This window comes from Hemitrygon akajei, unplaced genomic scaffold (assembly GCF_048418815.1).
Source record: "Hemitrygon akajei unplaced genomic scaffold, sHemAka1.3 Scf000073, whole genome shotgun sequence".
Classification (NCBI taxonomy): Eukaryota; Metazoa; Chordata; class Chondrichthyes; order Myliobatiformes; family Dasyatidae; genus Hemitrygon; species Hemitrygon akajei.
This window is the reverse complement of record NW_027331959.1, coordinates 4301931-4324058: the sequence shown is the minus strand read 5'-3', so window position 1 is coordinate 4324058 and position 22128 is coordinate 4301931. Positions and strand designations below refer to the sequence as shown.

Here is a 22128-nt window from a genome sequence, read left to right as displayed (position 1 = left end):
CGGGTTACATGGGATTCAGGCTGCAGCGTTTGATGAGAAAGAAGCCTCGTTGAAGAGTGTCTGTGTCACCTTCTTAACCGTGGCTGTTGTTTGGACAGAATGACAAGGGGCCATTCAAACACGTTGTTGGTCTCTATATCGAAACGGCATTTTACATTGTCGTTCTTAAGCGTACATCTGCCGTGGAGCTCCATAACGTGTGTTTAATACCTTTCTGGATTTGGGAATATCGGATTGATCATTCCGGACTAGATTATATTCACTTTCCGTTGTTTAACAGGCCACTCTTCCTTGTTTTGCAATGCAGATATTTTAAGTCGTACAGCATGGAAAATAGCCTTCGGCCCAATTGGTTCAAAGTTCAGAGCAGAAAGTAAATTTTGCATCACAGCATATCTATATACATATATCACCATTTGCAGCAATGGGATTGACATTCCTACGGGCATCCAAGAAACACAATAAAATCCATGAAGGACCGCATTAACAGGACGGTCAAAACACTCAATGTGTACAATACAGCAATCTGTGCAAGTCAAGTGAAAGAATAATGATAATAGCAATATTAATTGTTATTTTACACAATAATCCAGGGCGACTATGAAGCTCACTGGAGTTTGTTTCGATTTAACCTCTCTCAGAGACAACCAGATGAATTACACATTGACAGAGGATCGAATATGCACGATTTGAAATTATTCACGTAAAGCTGAAATACTTAATACAGATAGTAAATATGATTTCAAAAGATATAAAAATAAAATCTGGACAAAATCAGCGTATTGGATTAAACGTAAAGAGAGTTGCAATTGAGGTAGCATAATATATAACAGAACTGCAGGATACAGTACAACTGATGGATGAATACTCTTATTTTATATGTTAATGACTTGGATGCTGGAATTGATGATCATACGAACAGGTTTGCGGTCCAGATGAAGATAGGTGGAGGTGCAGGAAATCTGGAGGAAGTAGAAAGTCTACAAAATGACAGAGGAAGTGGAGGAGAATGGGCAAAGAAGTGGCAGTCATAAAACACAGGCACGAAATGCATGGTGCTGCACTTGAGCAGAAGAAATAAAATTGAAGGCTATTTACTAATCGTAGAGAAAATTGGAAAATTTGAGGTGCAAAAGGACTCAACGTTGTTCGTCCAGCATTCCATGAAGGTCAATATGCATGTTGCGAAAGTGGTGAGGAAGGCCAATGCGATGTTCGCGATAATTTCCAGAGGAATGGGGTATGGATGCAGCGATGGAATTTTCAGGTTTTAAAATGCACTGATGAGGCCTTACCTTGAGTACTGTGAGCAGTTTGGAGCCCCTTGTCTGAGACAGGTTGTGCTGTCACTGGAGACGGTTCAGAGGTGGTTTAGAAAATTATTCCCGGGTTGAAAGCTTTGTCATGCGAGAAGCATGTGCTGGTTCTGCGTCTCTACTCAGGGGAATTAAGGAGAGTGAGTGGTTCGCGCATCAAATCACCCCTTGGACAGTCTCTATCACTCGTGTCACCCAGCTGACTACTGGACCGTCTCTCCCCGTGTCTATCACTGATGTCACCCAGCTGACTACTGGACCGTCTCTCCCCGTGTCTATCACTGATGTCACCCAGCTGACTACCGGACCTTCTCTCCCCGTGTCTATCACTGATGTCACCCAGCTGACTACGGGACCGTCTCTCCCCGTGTCTATCACTCGTGTCACCCAGCTGACTACGGGACCGTCTCTCCCCGTGTCTATCACTGATGTCACCCAGCTGACTACTGGACCGTCTCTCCCCGTGTCTATAAATGATGTCACCCAGCTAACTACGGGACCGTCTCTCCCCGTGTCTATCACTGATGTCAACAAGCTGACTACTGGACCGTCTCTCCCCGTGTCTATCACTGATGTCACCCAGCTGACTACTGGACCGTCTCTCCCCGTGTCTATCACTCGTGTCACCCAGCTGACTACTGGACCGTCTCTCCCCGTGTCTATCACTGATGTCACCCAGCTGACTACTGGACCGTCTCTCCCCGTGTCTATCACTGATGTCACCCAGCTGACTACCGGACCTTCTCTCCCCGTGTCTATCACTCGTGTCACCCAGCTGACTACTGGACCGTCTCTCCCCGTGTCTATCACTGATGTCACCCAGCTGACTACTGGACCGTCTCTCCCCGTGTCTATCACTGATGTCACCCAGCTGACTATTGGACCGTCTCTCCCCGTGTCTATCACTGATGTCACCCAGCTGACTACGGGACCGTCTCTCCCCGTGTCTATCACTCGTGTCACCCAGCTGACTACGGGACCGTCTCTCCCCGTGTCTATCACTGATGTCACCCAGCTGACTACTGGACCTTCTCTCCCCGTGTCTATCACTGATGTCACCCAGCTGACTCCGGGACCGTCTCTCCCCGTGTCTATCACTGATGTCTCCCGGCTGACTACTGGACCGTCTCTCCCCGTGTCTATCACTGATGTCACCCAGCTGACTACTGGACCGTCTCTCCCCGTGTCTATCACTGATGTCACCCAGCTGACTACGGGACCGTCTCTCCCCGTGTCTATCACTCGTGTCACCCAGCTGACTACGGGACCGTCTCTCCCCGTGTCTATCACTGATGTCACCCAGCTGACTACTGGACCTTCTCTCCCCGTGTCTATCACTGATGTCACCCAGCTGACTCCGGGACCGTCTCTCCCCGTGTCTATCACTGATGTCTCCCGGCTGACTACTGGACCGTCTCTCCCCGTGTCTATCACTGATGTCACCCAGCTGACTACGGGACCGTCTCTCCCCGTGTCTATCACTGATGTCACCCAGCTGACTACGGGACCGTCTCTCCCCGTGTCTATCACTCGTGTCACCCAGCTGACTACGGGACCGTCTCTCCCCGTGTCTATCACTGATGTCACCCAGCTGACTACTGGACCGTCTCTCCCCGTGTCTATCACTGATGTCACCCAGCTGACTACGGGACCGTCTCTCCCCGTGTCTATCACTGATGTCACCCAGCTGACTACTGGACCGTCTCTCCCCGTGTCTATCACTCGTGTCACCCAGCTGACTACTGGACCGTCTCTCCCCGTGTCTATCACTCGTGTCTCCCAGCTGACTACGGGACCGTCTCTCCCCGTGTCTATCACTCATGTCTCCCGGCTGCTTAGGCGCTCCTGCTCCATGACTAAACTCAGCTTCCCTCTGTTTCATCAGCTGCGGATGAAAGTCAGGAACCCCCGCTAGAACCAATCGGCGAGACCTCTCTCGGAAAGGGATGCCCTCGGTTCCTCTAATACTGTGGCAAGTACTCTTGGAGAAATCAAACTCAGAACTGCCAGTGGAAAAGGCGTCTTCGCGTTCCAACACGTTATCAGTTAATCTCCATTTCCATTCCTTGAACATTTCAGCAAATTTAGGGTTTCCGGTCGCTCTAGCTGCTCCCAGAATGTAACATGACAGGTTTAGACAGGATGCACCTCACAGTTCCTCCTTTCCGCTCATCATCCTACTTAGCAGGAACATGCACCTTCTCAAAAGCAGCTCTGAACACATGGTCAATGGACAAGGTGTTCAAAAAGTTCTCTCTACTTCTCTCTTTGCATGCTCCTTGGAACCTTCTCACAGGAATAAAAAGTTCCATCCGTTTCCATAGTCTCAGTTACTCCAACATCTGCTTCCATAAATGCCAGCTTCAACGAATAGTAGCCATTGTATGGGTATTTATTAGTACTAAGCCCCGAAATTCCAAGGGCACTAACAGGCACCAATGGCAAGTACGTGGACACCGATTGTAAATGACACTAGACACCAGGATATGACAGCACAATACAGAACCTTCGGCGCTCGATTTTGAGCCAAACCATATATTTCTTTCATCCATTTGCCTGTGCAAGAGGCTCTTAAATACCCCTAATGTTTTAGCCTCCACCACAATCCCTGGCAAGTCATTCCAGGCACTCACAATCCTCTGTGTAAAAAAAAAAATTACCCCTGATGTCTCCCATAAACGTCGCTCCCTTAACTTAACTTTGTATGTATGCCCTCTGGTGTTTGCTATTCGTGCCCTGGGAAACAGGTACTGGCTAGCACCTTATCTATGCCTCTCATAATCATGTAGACCTCTATAAAGACCCCTCTCATCCTTCTATACTCCAAAGAAAAAAGTTCCAGCTCTGCGAACCATGCCTCATAACACTTGTTTTTCAATCCAGGCAATTTCCCTGTAAATCTCCTCTGCACCCTCTCCATAGCTTCCACATCCTCCTATAATGAGGTGACCAGAATGGAAAACAATACCCTAAGTTTAGTCTCACCAAAGTTTAGTAGAGTTGCAACATGACCTATCTACTCCTGAACTCAATCCCCCTATTAACGAAGCCTTGCATCCCATAGGCCTTCTTAACTATTCTATTAATCTGTGCAGCGACCGTGAGTGATGTATGGATTTGAGCCCCAATGTCCCTCTGTTCATCCACACTCTTAAATAACCGACCATTCACCCTGTACTCAGCCTTCTGGCTTGTCCTTCTAAAATGCATCACCGCTCACTTAATCGGATTGAACTCCATCTGCCACTATTCTGGCCAACTCTGCATCCTGTACATACCCTCTTGTAACCTTTGACAACCTACAGCTCCATCCACAACTCCTCCAATCTTCGTGTCATCCGCAAACTTACACACCCGTCCTCCTGTGTCTTCATCCAGGTCATTTATAAACATCACAAAGAGCAGCGGTCCCAGGACTGATCCTTGCAGCACTCCACTAGTCACCGACCTCCAGGCGGAATACTTTCCTTACACAACTACACCCTGTTTTCCTCCTGTAACCTTTTTTGTTTTAAATCCAAACAGCAAGGATCCACTGATCCCATGCCTCATGACTTTCTGGATGAGTCTCTCGCGGGGGACCTTGTCAATGCCTTGTTAAAATCGATGTAGACGACATCTACCGCCCTACCCTCATCAATTTATTTTGTTACCTCTTCAAAAAACTAAATTGGGCTCATGAGGCACGATCTTCCCTTCATAAAGCCATGTTGACTATCCTTGAGTAGACTGTACTTCTCCAAATGCTCGTAGATCGTATCCTGAAGAATCCTTCCCAATGGTTTGCAGACCACCGACGTAAGACTCACCGGTCTATACTAGGTCTCACCAGGTTTCTCTGTTACCTTTTTTAACAAGGAAACTACATTAGCCGTTTTTCAATCCTTCGGCACCTCCCATACAGCCAAAGAGGATTCAAAGATCATAGCTACTACTCCAGCGATCTCTTCTCTCACTTGCCACAGCAACCTGGGGTATATCTCGTCCGGACCTGGGGATTTGTGGTTTTTAAGAAGATCCAACACTTCTTCTTCCTTAATCTCCACATTCTCCAGCACACAGGCCTGTTCTATTTCGACCTCACCCTGATCAAGATCCTTTTCACTTATGAATACTGAAGCAAAGTATCCATTTAGTAACTCTCCAACCTCCTGCGCCTCCGGGCACATGTTGACCTCTTTATCCTTTTGCGGCCCCATCTTCATTCTTGTCATCGTTGCTCTTCACATACGCATAGAACACCTTGGGGTTTTCCTTAATCCTAGATGCCAAGGCCTTCTTATCCCCCTTCAAGCTCTCCTAAATCCTTTCTTAAGCTCCTTCCTGGCTATCCTATATTTCTCATGAGCCTCTCCTGCTTCCTGTTTCTTATATCTAACATATGCTTTCTTCTTTCTCTTGACGAGTTGCCTCACATGTTTTGTCAGCCACGGTTCCCATTTCCTACCACTTTTTCCTTGTCTCAGTGGAACAAACCTATCCTGAACCCAGCACAAGTGTTCCCTAAACTTCCTCCACATGACTTCTGTGCTTTCACCTTTGAACATCTGTTTCCAATTTACTCCCGCTAGTTCCTGTCTCATCCCTTCAGTTAGCCATTCCCCAGTTAAGCACTTTCCCATGGCCTGTTTTTATCCTTTTCCATAGCAATGCTGAAGCTAAGGGAGTTGAGGTCACTCTCACCAAAATGCTCTGCCACCTGATCAGGTTCATTACCTGGAACTAGATCCAGTATGGCTTCTCCTCTCATCTGCCGGTCCACATACTGTATCAGGAATCCTTCTTGAACACACCTGACAAATTCAGACCCATCTATCCCCCTTGCAGTCAGTTGGTGTCAGTCAATATGAGGGAAGTTGAAATCACCCATAACTACAACCCTGTATTTCCTGCAGCATTCTAAACTATGCCTGCTTATCTGCTCCTCGGTGTCCCGAGGGCTATTTGGGGGCATATAGACTACTCCCAGCACACGTGATTGTTCCTTTCCTATTTCTGACTTCCACCCTGACCGACTCAATGGACACGCCTTCTGCAGCGTCCTCCCTTTCTATAGACGTGAAACTATCCCTGACCAGTAATGCTACTTCCCCCCGCCCCCCCCCTTCCTACCTCCCATCCTATTCCTTTTAAAACACCTCAACCTCGGTACCTCCATCAGCCAATGATGCCCTTCCTCCAGCCAGGTTTCAGTAACGGCCTGTGTCATAACTCCACATACTGATCCATGCTCTAAGTTCATCCAGTTCATTCAAATACTCTTAGCATTGAAATAGTAATGTTTATGTTTATGTTTTATCGCCTGCCTGTCCTTCCTCACCAACTCAGAACACATAGAATCATGCCCTCGTCCTTGTACCCTAATCTCTGCTCTCACATTCTGACTCCCCCCCCCCCGGCAAATTAATTTAAACCCTCCCCAACAGCTCTAACAAACCTGGCAGGCAGGTCCCTTTCCAGTTCATGTGCAGCCGGTCCATTTTGTACAGGTCAGACCTTTCCCAGAAGAGATCCCAATGTTCCAGAAGTCTGAACCCCTGTCCCCTGCACCAACTCTTCAGCCACCCATTCAACTGCCATGACTTCCAGTTCCTCCCCTCTCTGCCTCGTGGCACAGGCAGCAATCCTGAGATTACCACCCTTGCTTTTTAACTTTTGTATTAACTCTCTATATTCCTTCTTCAGGACCTCATCCCTACTCCTATCGATGTCATTGGTCCCCACTCGGACCACAGCTGACTGCTCACCCTCTTTCCTGAGAATACCGAGAAATTGATCCTAGATATCACGGACCCTGGCACCAGGGAGGCAACACACCATCCAGGATTCTCGATCTTTCCCACAGAACCTCTTATCTGTCCCCCTAACTATCGAATCCCCAATCACTACTGCTCTCCTCTTTTCCATCCTTCCTTTCTCAGCAAAGGGGCCAGTCACTGTGCCAGAGACACGACCACTACAACTTGTCCCTGGTAGGTCATCCCCACCAACAATATTCAAAACAGTAAACTTATTGTTGATGGGAACGGCCACAGGGGTGCTCTGCTCTCTCTGTCTATTCCCACTCCCTCTCCGGACAGTCACCCCGTTAGTTACCTGTCTCCTGACTTTTAGGGGAGACTGTCTCCCTGAAACTTCGATCTATTACTGCCTCTGCCTCCCGAATGATCCGGTTCATCCAGCTCCAGTTCCCTAACTCAGTTTGACAAGAACTGAAGCTGGATGCTTCTCTTGCTGGTGTAGTCATGAGAGACAATTGTGCTGTCCCTGACTCCTACATCCTACAATTGGAGCACTGGACTGCCCTATCTACTGCCTCCATCATCAACTCCTAAGTTAATTAAATTAATTAAAGAACCTTACCCGGCCTTACCCACTGGGAGCAAGTTCGTCCTCCACCTCTGCTCACCAAAACCTCTCGAGTCAATGCCTCAAAGCTCCACTGCTGCTCTGGCCCCACTCACTCACTGGCCGCTCCGCTTGATCTACCCCTCTTTTTATTTGTTTGTAGAGCTATTCAATTTACAATTACCGAATCAGACTGCTTGGTCACCTGACCTCGACAGCCCAATCAGCTGCTTTCTGCTGAGTCTGAACTATTCAAATCTTTTCATTATTATTGTCCAAAATAACAAGAGTACATCGAAGTAAATAACACTTATTGTCAAGGGGAAAAAAAACATTGTTTTAAAGATTGAAAAATATGGTGACACAAAAAAAGGAAAAAAAAACACTAAAGCAAAGAAAAGTGAGGAAAAAAAAATTAAGAACTCAACCCCGGAGCCATGCATCATACAAAAAGCTTCTAAAGATAACCATCAAACCTCCAGCAAGAAAAAAATTACAATTAGATCATGGAGAAAATTATCAATTAACTCAAATGGTAATAACGAGAAAATGAACCCCTTCTTTTCTCAAAATTAAACACAGGTTCAAAGGTTAAACTTCTAATTTTCTCCAAACTAAGACATAGCATCACTTGGAAGAACCATTGTAACAGAGTGGGAGCCGACGTATCTTTTCACTTCAACAGAATGGCCCTCCTAGCTATCAATGTAACAAACGCAATAGCATGTTGGTCAGACAAAGAAATAGCTTGGATATTTTGAGGGATTATTCCAAAAAGTACAGTTGATTTGTTAGGTTGTAAATTAATTTTAAGTGCTTTAGAAATTGTAGAAAAAAACTGACTTCCAGAACTCTTCCAGTATAGAACAAGGCCAAAACATGTGTGTCAGTGTAGCTGTCTCAGTTTTACATCTATCACAATAACTATCAACATCAGGAAACATTTTAGACAATCTCTCCTTCATCAAATAGTAATGATGTACAACTTTAAATTGAATCAGTGCATAACTAGCACAAATCGAAGAAGAGCTAACCAACTTCAGAATCTGTGTCCAGTCCTCCGTCATAAAAGTCAAATTAAGTTCCAATCTTGTTTAATGTTAAATAAAGGACACTTATCCCATTGTGATAGTAATTTATAAATTCTTCCAATGGAATACCTAACAAGCCAGCATTCAATATGTAAGGAAAATTAGTTAAGTGTTTTTGTAAGAAATGTCTAACTTGAAGGTATTGTAAAAAGTGTGAGTAGGAAAGAGAATATTTATCAACGACTTGTTCAAAAGGCATTAGTCTATCTTCTTTAAATAGATCCAAAAAAGAATAGATACCTTTATTTTCCAAAGTAAAAAAAATTGGATCACACAAATAATGCTTAAAAAATTATAATAAATTAAACTACAAAATTTAAATTTTTTAATATAAAAAAATTACAGAACTGGAGCCAGATTTGTAAAGAATACTTAATCACAGGGTATCAATTTAAATTAGCAACTTTAGCTAATTGTAAAGCAGACCACAATAACGAGGTTAAATAAAACTGTTTCACAGCTTTCAATTCCAAATCGACCCAAATTGGCCGTTCGTTCTTATCAACCCAGTGTAACCAAAAGGACATATATTGCACATTAACAGCCCAGTAATACATTCTTAAATTAGGCGAAGTAAGACCTCCATCCTTTTTCAATTTTTGTAAGTGACATTTACTAATTCTTGGTCTTTTATTATTCCATATAAAAGATGAGATAATAGAATCAATCCGATCAAAAACACATCTTCATTAAAAAAGGGATATTCTGAAATAAATATAACAATTTTGGTAAAATCAGCATTTTGACTATATGGATGTGACCAACAAGTGAAAATGTAAGTGGGTTCCATCCACTAAATAAATACTTCATAGAATCTACTCAGGGAACAAAATTAGCTTTGTAAAGATCCTTTTTCTTTTAGAGATTATAACACATAAATATCTAAAAGAATCCGTAATGTTGAAAGGAGTATTACCATATATAGAAACAGATTCATTTAAAGGAAACAATTCTTTTTTATTAAAATTTATTTTATATCCTGAAAAATCTCCAAATTCATGAAATAAATTTAGCAAGGCAGGGAGATTCCTCGGGATTAAATACATAAACCAGAAAATCGTCAGCGTAGAGAAATCTCATTCACAAGAATCCCATGAATATCATTAGCTTCACGAAGAGTGATACCAAGGGATTCTAATTTTAAGTTAAATACCAAAGGACTTAATAGACAACCTTGTCTTGTCCTCCGTGAAAGCTGAAAAGAGAGATCTACAATTATTAGTAATAACAGAGGCAACAGGAGATTTATATATCATTCTAATCCAATTATTTAAATTAACACCAAAACCAAATTTCTCTAAAACATTAAATAAGTATTTCCATGCAACAAACGATCAAACGCTTTTTCAGCATCGAAAGAGATGACACATTATAGAGTTTTAAAAGAAGATGGGTATATAATGTTAAATAATCTCCAGACATTTGAAAAGGAATAACGGCCGTTTATAAAGCCTGTTTGATCTTTAAATATAACTTTACCCAAAACTTTCCCAACCAATTGGCCGTTATCTTTGACAGGATCTGAGCATCAACATTCAATAATGAAATAGGTCTACATGAGGCACAATCAGAAGGACCTTTATTCTTTTTAAGAATTAAAGCAATAGAAGCGTCATAAAAAATAAAGTGTAAATCGCCTTTCACAAAAGAGTCCTTAAACATTTCCTACATATACGGAGACAGCAATTTTCCAATTTTTTAATAAAATTCTACAGGGTACCCATCAAGTCCAGGGGCCTTACCAGATGGCATTGAAAAAATAGCTTTATGAATTTTGGCTTTGGTAATTTGGGCATCAAGAGTTTTTTGATCATTAACAGAAATTCGAGGAAAAACAATCTTTCGTAAAAAAAAAATTCATTTTAGAAGAATCTACTGGAAATTTAGATTTATAAAGTTCAGTATAAAAATCTTAAAAAATCTTATTAATATCTTCATATTCCCAAGTCAGGGTACCATCTTTCCTACAGATTTTCAAAATTTGCCTTTTGGCTCTGGCCGTTTTTAATTGAGATGCAAGCAGTTTGTTATTTTTATCTCAAGACATATAAAGTTGACTTTTTAGCTGAAGCAAATAGCCTTCAATAGGATGAGTTAATAATAAATTATATTGTGATTGAAGTTCCATCCTTGTTTAAATAAGTCATTAGGGGAAATCGCATAAATATTATTGAAGTCTTTAACTTGTTTTGTAATCTTATCTAATTCTAGTCTGTTTTTTCAGGTTAGCAGAATAAGAAATGATCTGACCACTTTAAAATGCTCTAAATGTATCCCATTTCATTCATTTAGATGTACCCCCATAACATTAAAAAGAAAAAAATTATTTTACCTGGTTTTCAATGAAGCTAACAAAGTCTGAATTCTGCAATGATGTCTGAGACAGGCGCCAAGGTGGGTGGGCAAGGATGGCATCTTCAAATTCGAAAGACAAACTGAAAGCTGCATGAGCAGATACAGCGATAGTGTCATATTCACAATTCTAAACAGCAGGCATGAAGTAAGGGTCAACTATAATATAATCGATCCTTGAATATTTTCTATAAACATGGGACAAAAAAGAATATTCTCTATCATCAGGGTGTAAATATCTGCATAATTCAATCAATCCAAAAATCTGTCAAAAAGGAATTAATAAGTAATGCGGAGTGATCTGGAAGTTGCTGGTTGGTTGAGCTCTTGTCAATCAAAGGATTTAAACAACAGTTAAGATCCCCGCCCATTATCAACATATATTCATTTAAATTAGGCAGTAAAGCAAATACATTTTTTTTTAAAAAAAAGATCATCTAAGTTAGGACCGTACAAATTGACCAAAACAGCTTTTCTGTTACAAATTACTCCTTTAACAATTAAAAATCAACAAAAGAATCTGACTTAATGTCCTCTTGAATGAACGATATATTGGATTTAATAAAAATAGACACTCCCTTAGTTTTATTTTGAGAAGTGGAGTGAAATTGCAAACTCTTCCATGATCCAAAAAACCTATTTTGATCTCCCTCCTTGATATGCGTCTCCTGGGCAAAAATTGTATCAGGTTGAAATCGATTAATGATTTTATAAGACTTCTTTCATTTGATAGGATGATTCCAACCACGTACATTCTAACTTATTACATTAATCTGTTTAGATTCCATACTATAATTTTATTCTACTTTACACATGTGCCAAGCACATACCAATATGGGATGATCAAAAATGGTGGCGATGGAGAATACAACCTCACAGAAAACACACATGCGCCGGAACCACCCAATGGGAAAAAAAACCCTAATTCTAACCCCATCCCACTCCCCCCACAGCCCAGAAAAAGCAGGCACCCTATGATAGAAAACACAGGCAAGACTGCTCTGTCTGTCCGAAAAAAAAGATTAAAAAAGGTTCTCTATCCCTCCCCCAGTTAAAAAATGAAACCCACTGACCTTGTAAGAGGAACGACAAAGTCTCAACAAATGAAAATGTTTACATTCCAGCATCTACAAACTATCCCATGTTTATACTTAATCTTTTTTCAAACAAAGAGGAAACCAAAAAATTGTTATCTCTTAAAAAGTAAAAAACAGCTCCATCTTAAACTTAACATTAAATCCCCCAAAAAAAGCTTTAAATTCAGTTATAAGATGCAATAATATTCATTATATAAAAAACATACTAATATATTGAAAAGAATTTAAAAAATAAGCAGTTATTAAAATCTAAAACATATTACCTAGAGAAACCAAGCATAGTGTTTAATAACAGATCAAGACAATCTTTAAAACTAATAGTATACAAATAATTGAAACCTCCGCTAAGTATGTATAAGAGAAGGAAATAGCCCCATTAGTAGGAAAAACTACCAGTTAGTTAATTAAGAAAAAAAACACAAAAAATATCAAACCAGATATTAGGTTAAAGGAGTAAGTCCTTTTATGTTATTTTTCTCCATCGAATGTCCAAATAACCATTTAAACAGTCATACTTGAACCATAAATCTTCTTACCAAAAACAACAATGATATGCAATAATAAACAAGTCACCTAATCTTCTTTTAATAGTCTCTCAATGAAATGTCCAAGTAGCCTTCATAAATCTTCTTTCCGAAATGCTATTATGCAGATAATATGCCAGACAGTTCAATCGGCGGTCACAGCAGGTATAGTTTAAACAAACGCCAGTGCAACTTTAGGATCACAAAATGTACGAGGAGGAGAATCAGGAGGAAAAACTTTAATCCTTGTTGGGTGACGCAAGGAAGGAAACAATTTCTTATCATATGCCTGTTTCATTACCAGAGCAAATTTTGATCTTTGTTCCATTACCTCCTGAGAAAAATCTTCATAAAAACCGAGCTCAGATGTCTCAAATCTAAAAACTCTGTTGTCTTGCCTGTCGCATTATTTGACCTTTAATCCTAAAATAATGAGAACAAACCAGAACAGCCCTTGGTTTATTTGGATCTTGAGATCTCGAAGTAAAAGTTCTGTCTGCTCTTTCTACAGTAGGCGGCTGTGATAATATGGAAGAAAATAAGGTATGAAAAAGCTTACCAATGTAAGCAGTTAAATCTCCATTTTCAACTCCTTCCTGCAGCCCAACAATTTGTATATTCCTTCGGCGAGACCTAGTTTCCAGGTCTATAATCTTATTTCGATATCCTTCCAAACAAGTTTTACTGTATTTTACTTTCAAGCAATTTTTGCTTAATTATCTTCAATTCCTCTTTGTGTGTAGTGACTTGAGCTTCCAGATCCTTAAGATTTCCCAGAAATGACATCATTTCATTACTATTCTTTTCAAGTTAGTCCTTAAATGAACTGCGTCCAAGCCATATCTTCAGCCCACAATGGCATTTCATCAGATCCTTCCTTTTGCATCTTTCCTTTCCCGTTGCCTTTATCACTAGGTTCAGACAAGTATTTCCCACTCCTCAAAGATATATGGTTCCCCTTCAAGAATCAGCAACTGAAGACATTAAATTCAGTTTAAACTAGGGGGAAAGGGACAAAACTAGGAGCAGCTCAGAAACTGCTGTTACTCCATTCACAGACAGGCGCAGCCTCCAGGAGCTATTCAAATCTTGATTGACTTGATTGCACAATCCATCTGCCAAAACTACTTGAGCCAAAGCCTCAAAGCTCCACTTCTTCACTGGCCACACTTCACCCCAGTCAATATTAAACTCCAGTCCCATTAAAGGTGAATATGCAGTAGAAGAAACTCCTCCCATGCCCAGAACTGGATGTGGTGAGCAGCAGCAATAATTGCAGAGTTCAGCACCGATAGTCACTCTCAAAATAGCTTTAGCAACGGTGATGGACAAATATCCAGCATGCAACTTATTGAAACTTTCTTCCCTGTGTGAACCCGGTAGTGTGTCACAAGTGTAACAAGCTGTGAGATTTCACTGCTAACGTAATGGTCTCTCTGCTATGTTTCACTGCTGAGCTAATGGTTTCTCTGCAGCAGCAATGTTTAGCTTATGACTGGAAATAACAGGATTTTGGAGTGCCTAGCTACCCAATGAGAGAGATATTGTTCTTTCCTGTGAGTCTGGAAGGTAGATTTTCACGGTCTTTTGTCAGGGAGAGATGAGAAGACACGAATGGAGAGAAAGGGCCCTTTTTCTTTTTTTTTTTGTTTCCTTTACTAATCCTATAGTCAAAGTAAGAATTAAATAGCTCAATTGTTTAATCGCAGATTGTGTACCATTTGTTATTTTTGGGGTACTGATTTGTAACAGGGGACACATCATGCAGCACTCACACAAACGAGATTTCTTAGATTTGGCCAAGCTCAGGGGCTATCACCCCCTATATTAAGTTGCTAGCTGAAGCAAGAGTTACATAAGGTTAAATGACCTGAGTGAATCGCTCCCCACATTCACAGCAGGTGAACGGCCTCTCCCAACTGTGAACTCAATGATGCACATTTGGCTGATTTTGCTGACAGAATTACTTCCCAAAGTCTCAGCAGCTGATCGGCCTCTCTCCTGTGTGAACTCGCTTGTGTGTCTGTAGATGAGATGACTGAGTCAATCCCTTCCCACACACTGAGCTGGTGAACGGCTTCTCCCAGTGTGAACTCGCTGATGTACCTTCAGTTTAGATGAGCAAGTGAATCCCTTCCCACAGTCTGAGCAGGTGAAGGGCCACTCCCCAGTGTGAACTGACTGATGACTCTGTAGATGAGATGACCGAGTGAATCCCTTCCCACAGTTTGAGCAGGTGAATGGCCGCTCGCCACTGTGAACTTGCTGGTGTGTCATTAGGATGGATGACTGAGTGAATCCCTTCCCACAAAATGAGCAGGTGAACAGTCTCTCCCCAGTGTGAACTCGCTGATGTACCTTCAGTTTAGATGACTGAGAAAATCCCTTCCCACAGTCTGAGCAGGTGAACGGCTTCTCCCTAGTGTGAACTCTCCAATGTGTTAGTAGGTGAGATGACAGAGCAAATCCCTTCCCACAGTCTGAGCAGGTGAACGGCCACTCACCAGTGTGAACTCGCTGATGTACCCTCAGTTGGGATGAGCAAGTGAATCCCTTCCCACAGTCTGAGCAACTGAACGGCTTCTCCCCAGTGTGAACTCGCTGGTGTGCCTTCAGATCAGATGAGCGAGTGAATCCCTTCCCACACATTGAGCAGGTGAACGGCCTCTCCCCAGTGTGAGCTAGCTGATGTACCGTCAGTTTAGATGAGCAAGTGAATCCCTTCCCACAGTCTGAGCAGGTGAACGGCCTCTCTCCGGTGTGAACTCGCTGATGTACCTTCAGTACAGATGACTGAGTGAATCCCTTCCCACAGACTGAGCAGGTGAACGGCCTCTCCCCAGTGTGAACTCTCTGATGTACCTTCAGTTCAGATGATTGAGTGAATCCCTTCCCACACACTGAGCAGGTGAATGGCCTCTCTCCAGTGTGAACTCGCTGATGTACCTTCAGTACAGATGACTGAGTGAAACCCTTCCCACACACTGAGCAGGTGAATGGCCTCTCTCCAGTGTGAACTCGCTGATGTACCTTCAGTTGGTACGAAGAAGTGTATCCCTTCCCACAGTCCGAGCAGATGAACGGCCTCTCCCCAGTGTGTACTCGCTGATGTACCTTCAGTTGGGACGAAAACGGGAATCCCTTCCCACAGTCTGAGCAAGTGAACGGCCTCTCCCCAGTGTGAACAGACCTGTGCAACTGTAGGTGGGATGATCCAGTGAATCCCTTCCCACAGTCTGAGCAGGTAAACGGTCTCTCTCCAGAGTGAACTCGCTGATGTACCTTCAGTTTAGATGAGCGAGTGAATCCCTTCCCACAGTCTGAGCAGGTGAACAGCCTCTCTCCACTGTGAGCTTGCTGGTGTGCCATTCGGTCAGATGATCGAGTGAATCCTTCCCCACAAATTCAGCAAATGACCAGCCTCTGCACAGTGTGAACTGACTGGTGTGTCCACAAGTGGGATAACTGACTGAATCCCTTCTCACACTTACAACAGGTGAATGGCCTTGCCCAGTGTGAATTTGCTGATGTACCTTCAGTTGAAATGACTGAGTGAATCCGTTCCCACTGTCTGAGCAGGTGAATGAGTTCCCCCCGTGTAAAACGACGGGCACGCCAGTTGGTCTGATGATCGAGTGAATCCCTTGCTCCTCTTCTTAAATATCTGGACAGAGACAGCAAAACTGGTGTGTTGTGTTCGAGATTCCCATAGACAAATTCCTTGTCATATTTAACCTGTAAAAAGATTTACAAAATCAATCAATAGGTGTGGGACATTTCAGATGAGATCACTTGAGTTGGCAAGGTGTGAGCTGACATCACACTGTTACAGTGAAGTTCAACCCAAGTTGGAGAGAGAAATCATCTTCTAACTGGGCACAGTGCTGGTATCTGGAATGTCAATCAAACTCTCTGATGCTCTTCCTGTCTCTATAACATAGGGGCAGTTCTGCCATCTCCAACCTGTGATCTGGCTCAGTTGTCTCTCTCCATTGGTATTATTCCCTGTTCCCAATGAGCTGCATGGGTGCCTGGTCCCACAGGAACTGAAACACTCTCTACGCACCCACCACTCTCTGTGTAAAAATACTTACCCCTGACATCCCCTCGGTATCTATTTCAAAGCACCATAAAACTCTGCCCTCTTGTGTTAGCCATTTCAGCCCTGGGAAAGAAACCTCTGACTATCCACATGATCAATGCCCCTCATCAGCTTATCCACCTAAAAAAGAGGCTCTAAACATAAACAAGGAAATTATACATTGCTTTGAGGATTTATTAGAAGTGTACAAAACTTTGAGGAAAACGATAGGTTAAATGCCAGCAGCTCTTTCCACTGAGGTTGTGTGGGACGACAACCAGAGCTCGTAGGTCAGTGGGGAAGGTGAAAATGTAACAGGAACATGTGGAAAAGCCGTTCACTGAAATGGTCGCGAGAGTGTGGAATGAGATGCCAGCACAAGTGATGAATGTGAGCTCGGTTTCACCATTTAAAAGAAGTTTGAATGGGAGCCTGGATGGTAGGAGTATGGAGGACAATGGTCCCAGTGCAGGTGGATGCATTAGACAGCTTAAATGTTTTTTTTTGGCATTGACTATATCGGCCAAATAGCCTGTTTCTGTGCTGAACTTCTCCATGTTTCTATGATGGAGAAGCTGGTCTAATTTGCTTCGAAGGGAAAACCAGTAGGAGTGACAATGGAACAGCAATGGCTGGAGTTTCTGGAAGCAACTCGGGAGTTGAGTGATCGATACTTATGAAAGAAGTGGAAGCATTGGAAAGGCAGGAGGACACAACCATGGCTGAAATGAGAAGCCAAAGAGAGGGCAAACAAAAGAGCAAAAACTATTGGGAAGCTTTTAGGAACCAACAGAAGACGACTAAAAAAAAAGTCAGATGAGCTCAGGAATTGGAATGATGATTAATGAGCCAGTCGTTAATGAGTCTTCGCAGCACCCAACAGTCTGAGGCATTTAGAGGAACAAAATATCCGGGGCCTCAATATCTCTTGAGAACCAAGGTTCCCTGCACCAGTTACCTTTCAACTTTTATTTTGACTGGCACATACAAACTCCACACCCTCAAAATTTCACTTCTAAAGGCCTCCCACTTACCAAGTACTCCTTTGCCAGAAAACAGCCTGTCCCAAACCACACTTGTCAGATCCTTTCTGATACCATCAAAATTCACCTTTCTCCAATTGAGAATATCAACCCGTGGTCCAGACCTCTTTTTTTCAATATTTACTTGGAATCTCATGGCATTATGATCACTAATTTCTGTCATCAGCCCTGGATCATTTCCTAACAGCTTATTGCACACTTTACATCAGGAATTCTACGTCCTGATTATGGGGACATTTGACAAACTCTACCCCATCTAGTCCTTTCACAGTGTGGGAATCCCAGTCAATATCTGGGAAGTTAAAATCACCAACTGAATCAACCTTTGTTTCTTAGCATGGTCTGTGATCTCTCTACAAATTTGTTCCTCTAAATCTCTCAGACTGTTGGGTGTAACCAAGTCCCAGTGATTGCTACAACATCATAATTCCCTGCCCTGAGCTCATCTGGCTTTCCTACGATGCTTCTTGCATTGTGATATACACAGATCAGCACTTTCATCGCACCATGCTCAACCATTTGATTGCTGACTGTATCTGAGGTATGAACAACATCTGACTGGTGTCCAGAAAACAACCTCTCAATCATTGTCACAAAACCAAAGGAGCTAATTGTGGATAACAAAAGGAATGGAGACAGGCTAACCCCTATTGGCATCAATGGATCTGGGGTTGAGAGGGTCACCAAGGATCTGACATGGTCTGTATATACTAGCTGTGTTGTGATAAAAACACAACAGCACCTCTTTCACCTCAGACGGTTGAAGTTTGGGATGGGGACCCAAATCCTAAGGACTTTCTACAGGAACACAAATGAGAGCATCCTGACTGGCTGAATCACTGCCTGGTAAACAGCACTTTCCTTAATTGCAGGAACCTACAGAGAGGGGTGCGCACAGCCCAGCACATCTCTAGATGTGAACTTCCCACTATTCAGGACATTTGCAGAGGCAGGTGTGATAAAAGGGCCCGAAGGATATTGAGGACCCAATTCACCACAACCACAAACTGATCCTGCTGCTACCATCCAAGAAACGGTACCACTGTTGCTTTGGCTGCAGATGAGCCAACTTGTTATCAATGTTTTCTTGAACAACGAATTCATTAGCCTAACTGGGACCATATTTAGCTTGTGAAAAGTCTCAGATGAGTCAATTGTTTCATTCTCAGGGTTGCCAGATTCATATGATTTGATAACAACACCCACAGATGGTGCCTGCTTGTCAAAATAAGTCTGTATCATATTTATGTGTACGAGCTGTGTTGGTTTGTGTCGGTCGGGTGTCTTAGTAACATAATTCACGTCATTAACTTGAGAGACTATTTCATACGGTCCACTGAATTTCGCCTTAACTGGATTCATCCATATTGGAAATAAGGCAAGCACCTTACCCCCCACCTGGTATTTTCTTTCACAAGCCTGCTTATCAAACCAAAACTTCATTTTGCTTTGAGAAATCTATAAGTTTTGTCTTGCTAGGCTACAGGACTAGTGTAGTTTGTTTTTGAACTTCAAAACATAGTCTAAGAAGTTAACATGTACATCCCATCAATCCACTGTTCCTTTAACAAGGTCAAAGGTCCCATCACGCAGTGACCAAATACAAATTTAAATGGACTAAAGCCCAGTGATTCCTGTACTGACTCTCTTACTGTGAACAAAAAAAAATATATTCCTTCATCCCAGTATTTTCCATTTTCAACACAGTATGTCTTATTCATTGTTTTGAGGGTGGAATGAAATCTATCCAAAGCCCCTTGTGATTCCGGATGGAATGCAGATGATGTAATTCATTTAGCTCCCAGTTCATAAACCACCTGCTGGAGTAAACCAGATGTAAAATTACTTCCTTGATCAGACTGGATTGCTTTAGGCAAACCAAGTAGAGTAAAAAACTTGGTAAGAGCCTTTGTCACAGTTTGAGCTTTAATATTACTGAGAGGTATTGCCTCTGGGAATCTGGATGAGGTACTCACAATAGTTAGCAAATACCGATGGCCAGCTTTAGTCTTTGGCAATGGGCCAACACAATCCACTATAACTTTGGAAAAGGGTTCACCAAATGCAAGTATTAGCTGGAGTGGGGCCACTGGTGTGACCTGATTAGGTTTATCCACAACTTGACAAGTGTGACAGGTTCTGCAAAAGGTCATAACATCTTTCCTCAAATTAGGCAGTAAAATTCCTTCATAATCCTGTTTAGTTTTATTCACTCCAAAATGGCCACCTAAGGGCATACTGTGGGCCAAAGTTAACATTTTTATCTTATAAACTTTAGGAACTACAACTCGGTGAACAACTGTCCGTTCCTCACTCACAGGTATAGCAGGTGGCCTCCACTTCCTGATTAACACTCCATCCTTGAGATAATACCCGACTTGCATTTTCTTAATCTCATCATCTCAGAGAGCGGTTTCTTTTAAAACTTCAATCTCAGTGTCTCGGTTCTGTTCTGCTATAAACTCCTTCCTAGTCAGGGATAAGTCTTTCTCATCAGACTTGCTACCTGAATCCTGTTGAAACATTGAAGGCAGAAAAGTCCCTGACAGGTCAGCATTACCTGAATCCCGATTTTGGCTATCATGGGTATCAGAATCATGCTGCACAGAACTGTCTGCATCGGCAGACTTTTTAGCCACACTTGGGAGTTACTGCACAGGAAGGATAAATGTTAAAATCCATCTGTCGGTCACCAGTGGTTGGCTTAGTTGTCAACTGCACTGCCGGAACTACTTTACCATCTGCCAGGTCATTCCCTAACAGCAAAGTAACATCTTTCACTGGTAAACTGGAGCATAATCCAATCTTAACAGGTCTGGAAACCAACCCTGACTGTAAAGTTACCTTGTGCAATGGCACAGAAGCCCCAATGCCTTTAATAAAATGCCGCTCCCAATGCCTTTAATAAGATTTACCTCACCAGTGTTAGTCTCATCACCAAACTTTAGAACGCTAATATAAGTGACAGAGAAGCCCCAGTATCTCAAAGAATTTTCACTGGTACTGGGGTTGACCGTTCCTTTACTTATACAAACCCATCTAACATAAAATGATCGAATCCCTTCTTAACTTGGTCAGACCTCTCAGTTCTTAACTGAGCTTCAACAGAATGTTCAGAACCCTGTGGGGTTATAGGTGCTTCAACATATTGTACACAGGCATTTGGGACTGCCTCCTTTTTCTTTTTCTTATTCAGGATAGAACAGTTAGCCATCATATGAGCAGCTTCTTACAATAGTAACAAGACAGACCAGAATATTTCTCCTTCAACTGCTTCCCTACATCCTTACTCGTGTCACTAGTCCCAGCTTTAATTTCTGGTTTACCCTGGTGATCCCTGCTACTCTTTTGGAAACTCTTATTCTGGGTAAATTTAACATTATGAGTTAAAGCGAACTCATCTGCTAATCTAGCAGACTCCTGCAATGTAGCAGCATCCTTTTCATCTAAATACGTCTTTATGTCATCAGGGACGCACCTTTTGAATTCTTCAATTACAACCAACTCTTTCAAGCTGTTAAAATCATCATTTATATTTTTATATCTGCACCAGCCAAAACACAAACTTCTCACAAGAAAATTCAATATAAGTCTGGTTCACAGATTTCCTTTAATTTCTAAACTTTTGCCTGTATGATTCTGGGACCAACTTGTAAGGTGAGCACAGCCTGTTTCACTATGTCATAATCAGCTGCTTCATCAACTGTCAAAGCAGAATATGCTTGCTGATCCTTCCCGTTAATTACACATTGTAAGAGAATAGGCCAACCCTTTTCTGGCCACTTTAACCTCCGAGCAACCATCTCAAAATGCTGAAAGTATTTATCAACCTCTGCCTCGTCAAGTGGAGGTACCAATTTAACTTCCCGACTGTCCTCAAACTTATCACCAGAGTCTAACGCTAGACCCCTTTTCTGCAATCTCTCTATCTTTTCCAGCTCGAACACCCTCTGTCTTTCTGCTTCCTCCCTCTGTTTTTCTGCCTCTCTAGCCTCAAACTGCCTCTGCCTTTCCGCAGCCTCCATCTTTAACTTTTCTAACTTGTAATGGAGCTCAAGCTCACTAGGTTTACTTTCAGGAAACACCTCCAACTCCTCCACTTTAAACACACCTCAGATACATGATGTTCAGCTATAATCCTCTGCATCTGTGCCTTCCTCATTGTCAATTTCACCTTAGCAAGTTTAAACCTTTTCACAATACACAACAACACGATCCTTCTGGCGTCCTCTAATGCCTCAGAGGTTGGTGCTTCCAGACATTTATCAACATCCAT

The 22128-nt window shown here is 42.4% G+C and overlaps 1 protein-coding gene across 1 annotated transcript; it reads right to left on the bottom strand.

Annotated features, from left to right (window-relative positions):
- Positions 1-9065: 9065 nt before the first annotated feature.
- Positions 9066-16789, bottom strand: LOC140722255 (uncharacterized). Its single transcript, XM_073037047.1, has 3 exons — positions 15233-16789; positions 11088-11197; positions 9066-9950 (listed from the first exon to the last, which is right to left on the bottom strand). The coding sequence occupies exons 1-3, from the start codon at positions 16095-16097 to the stop codon at positions 9816-9818; spliced, it is 1110 nt and encodes a 369-aa protein (XP_072893148.1). The 5' UTR covers positions 16098-16789; the 3' UTR covers positions 9066-9815.
- Between the last annotated feature and the right edge of the window lie 5339 nt (positions 16790-22128).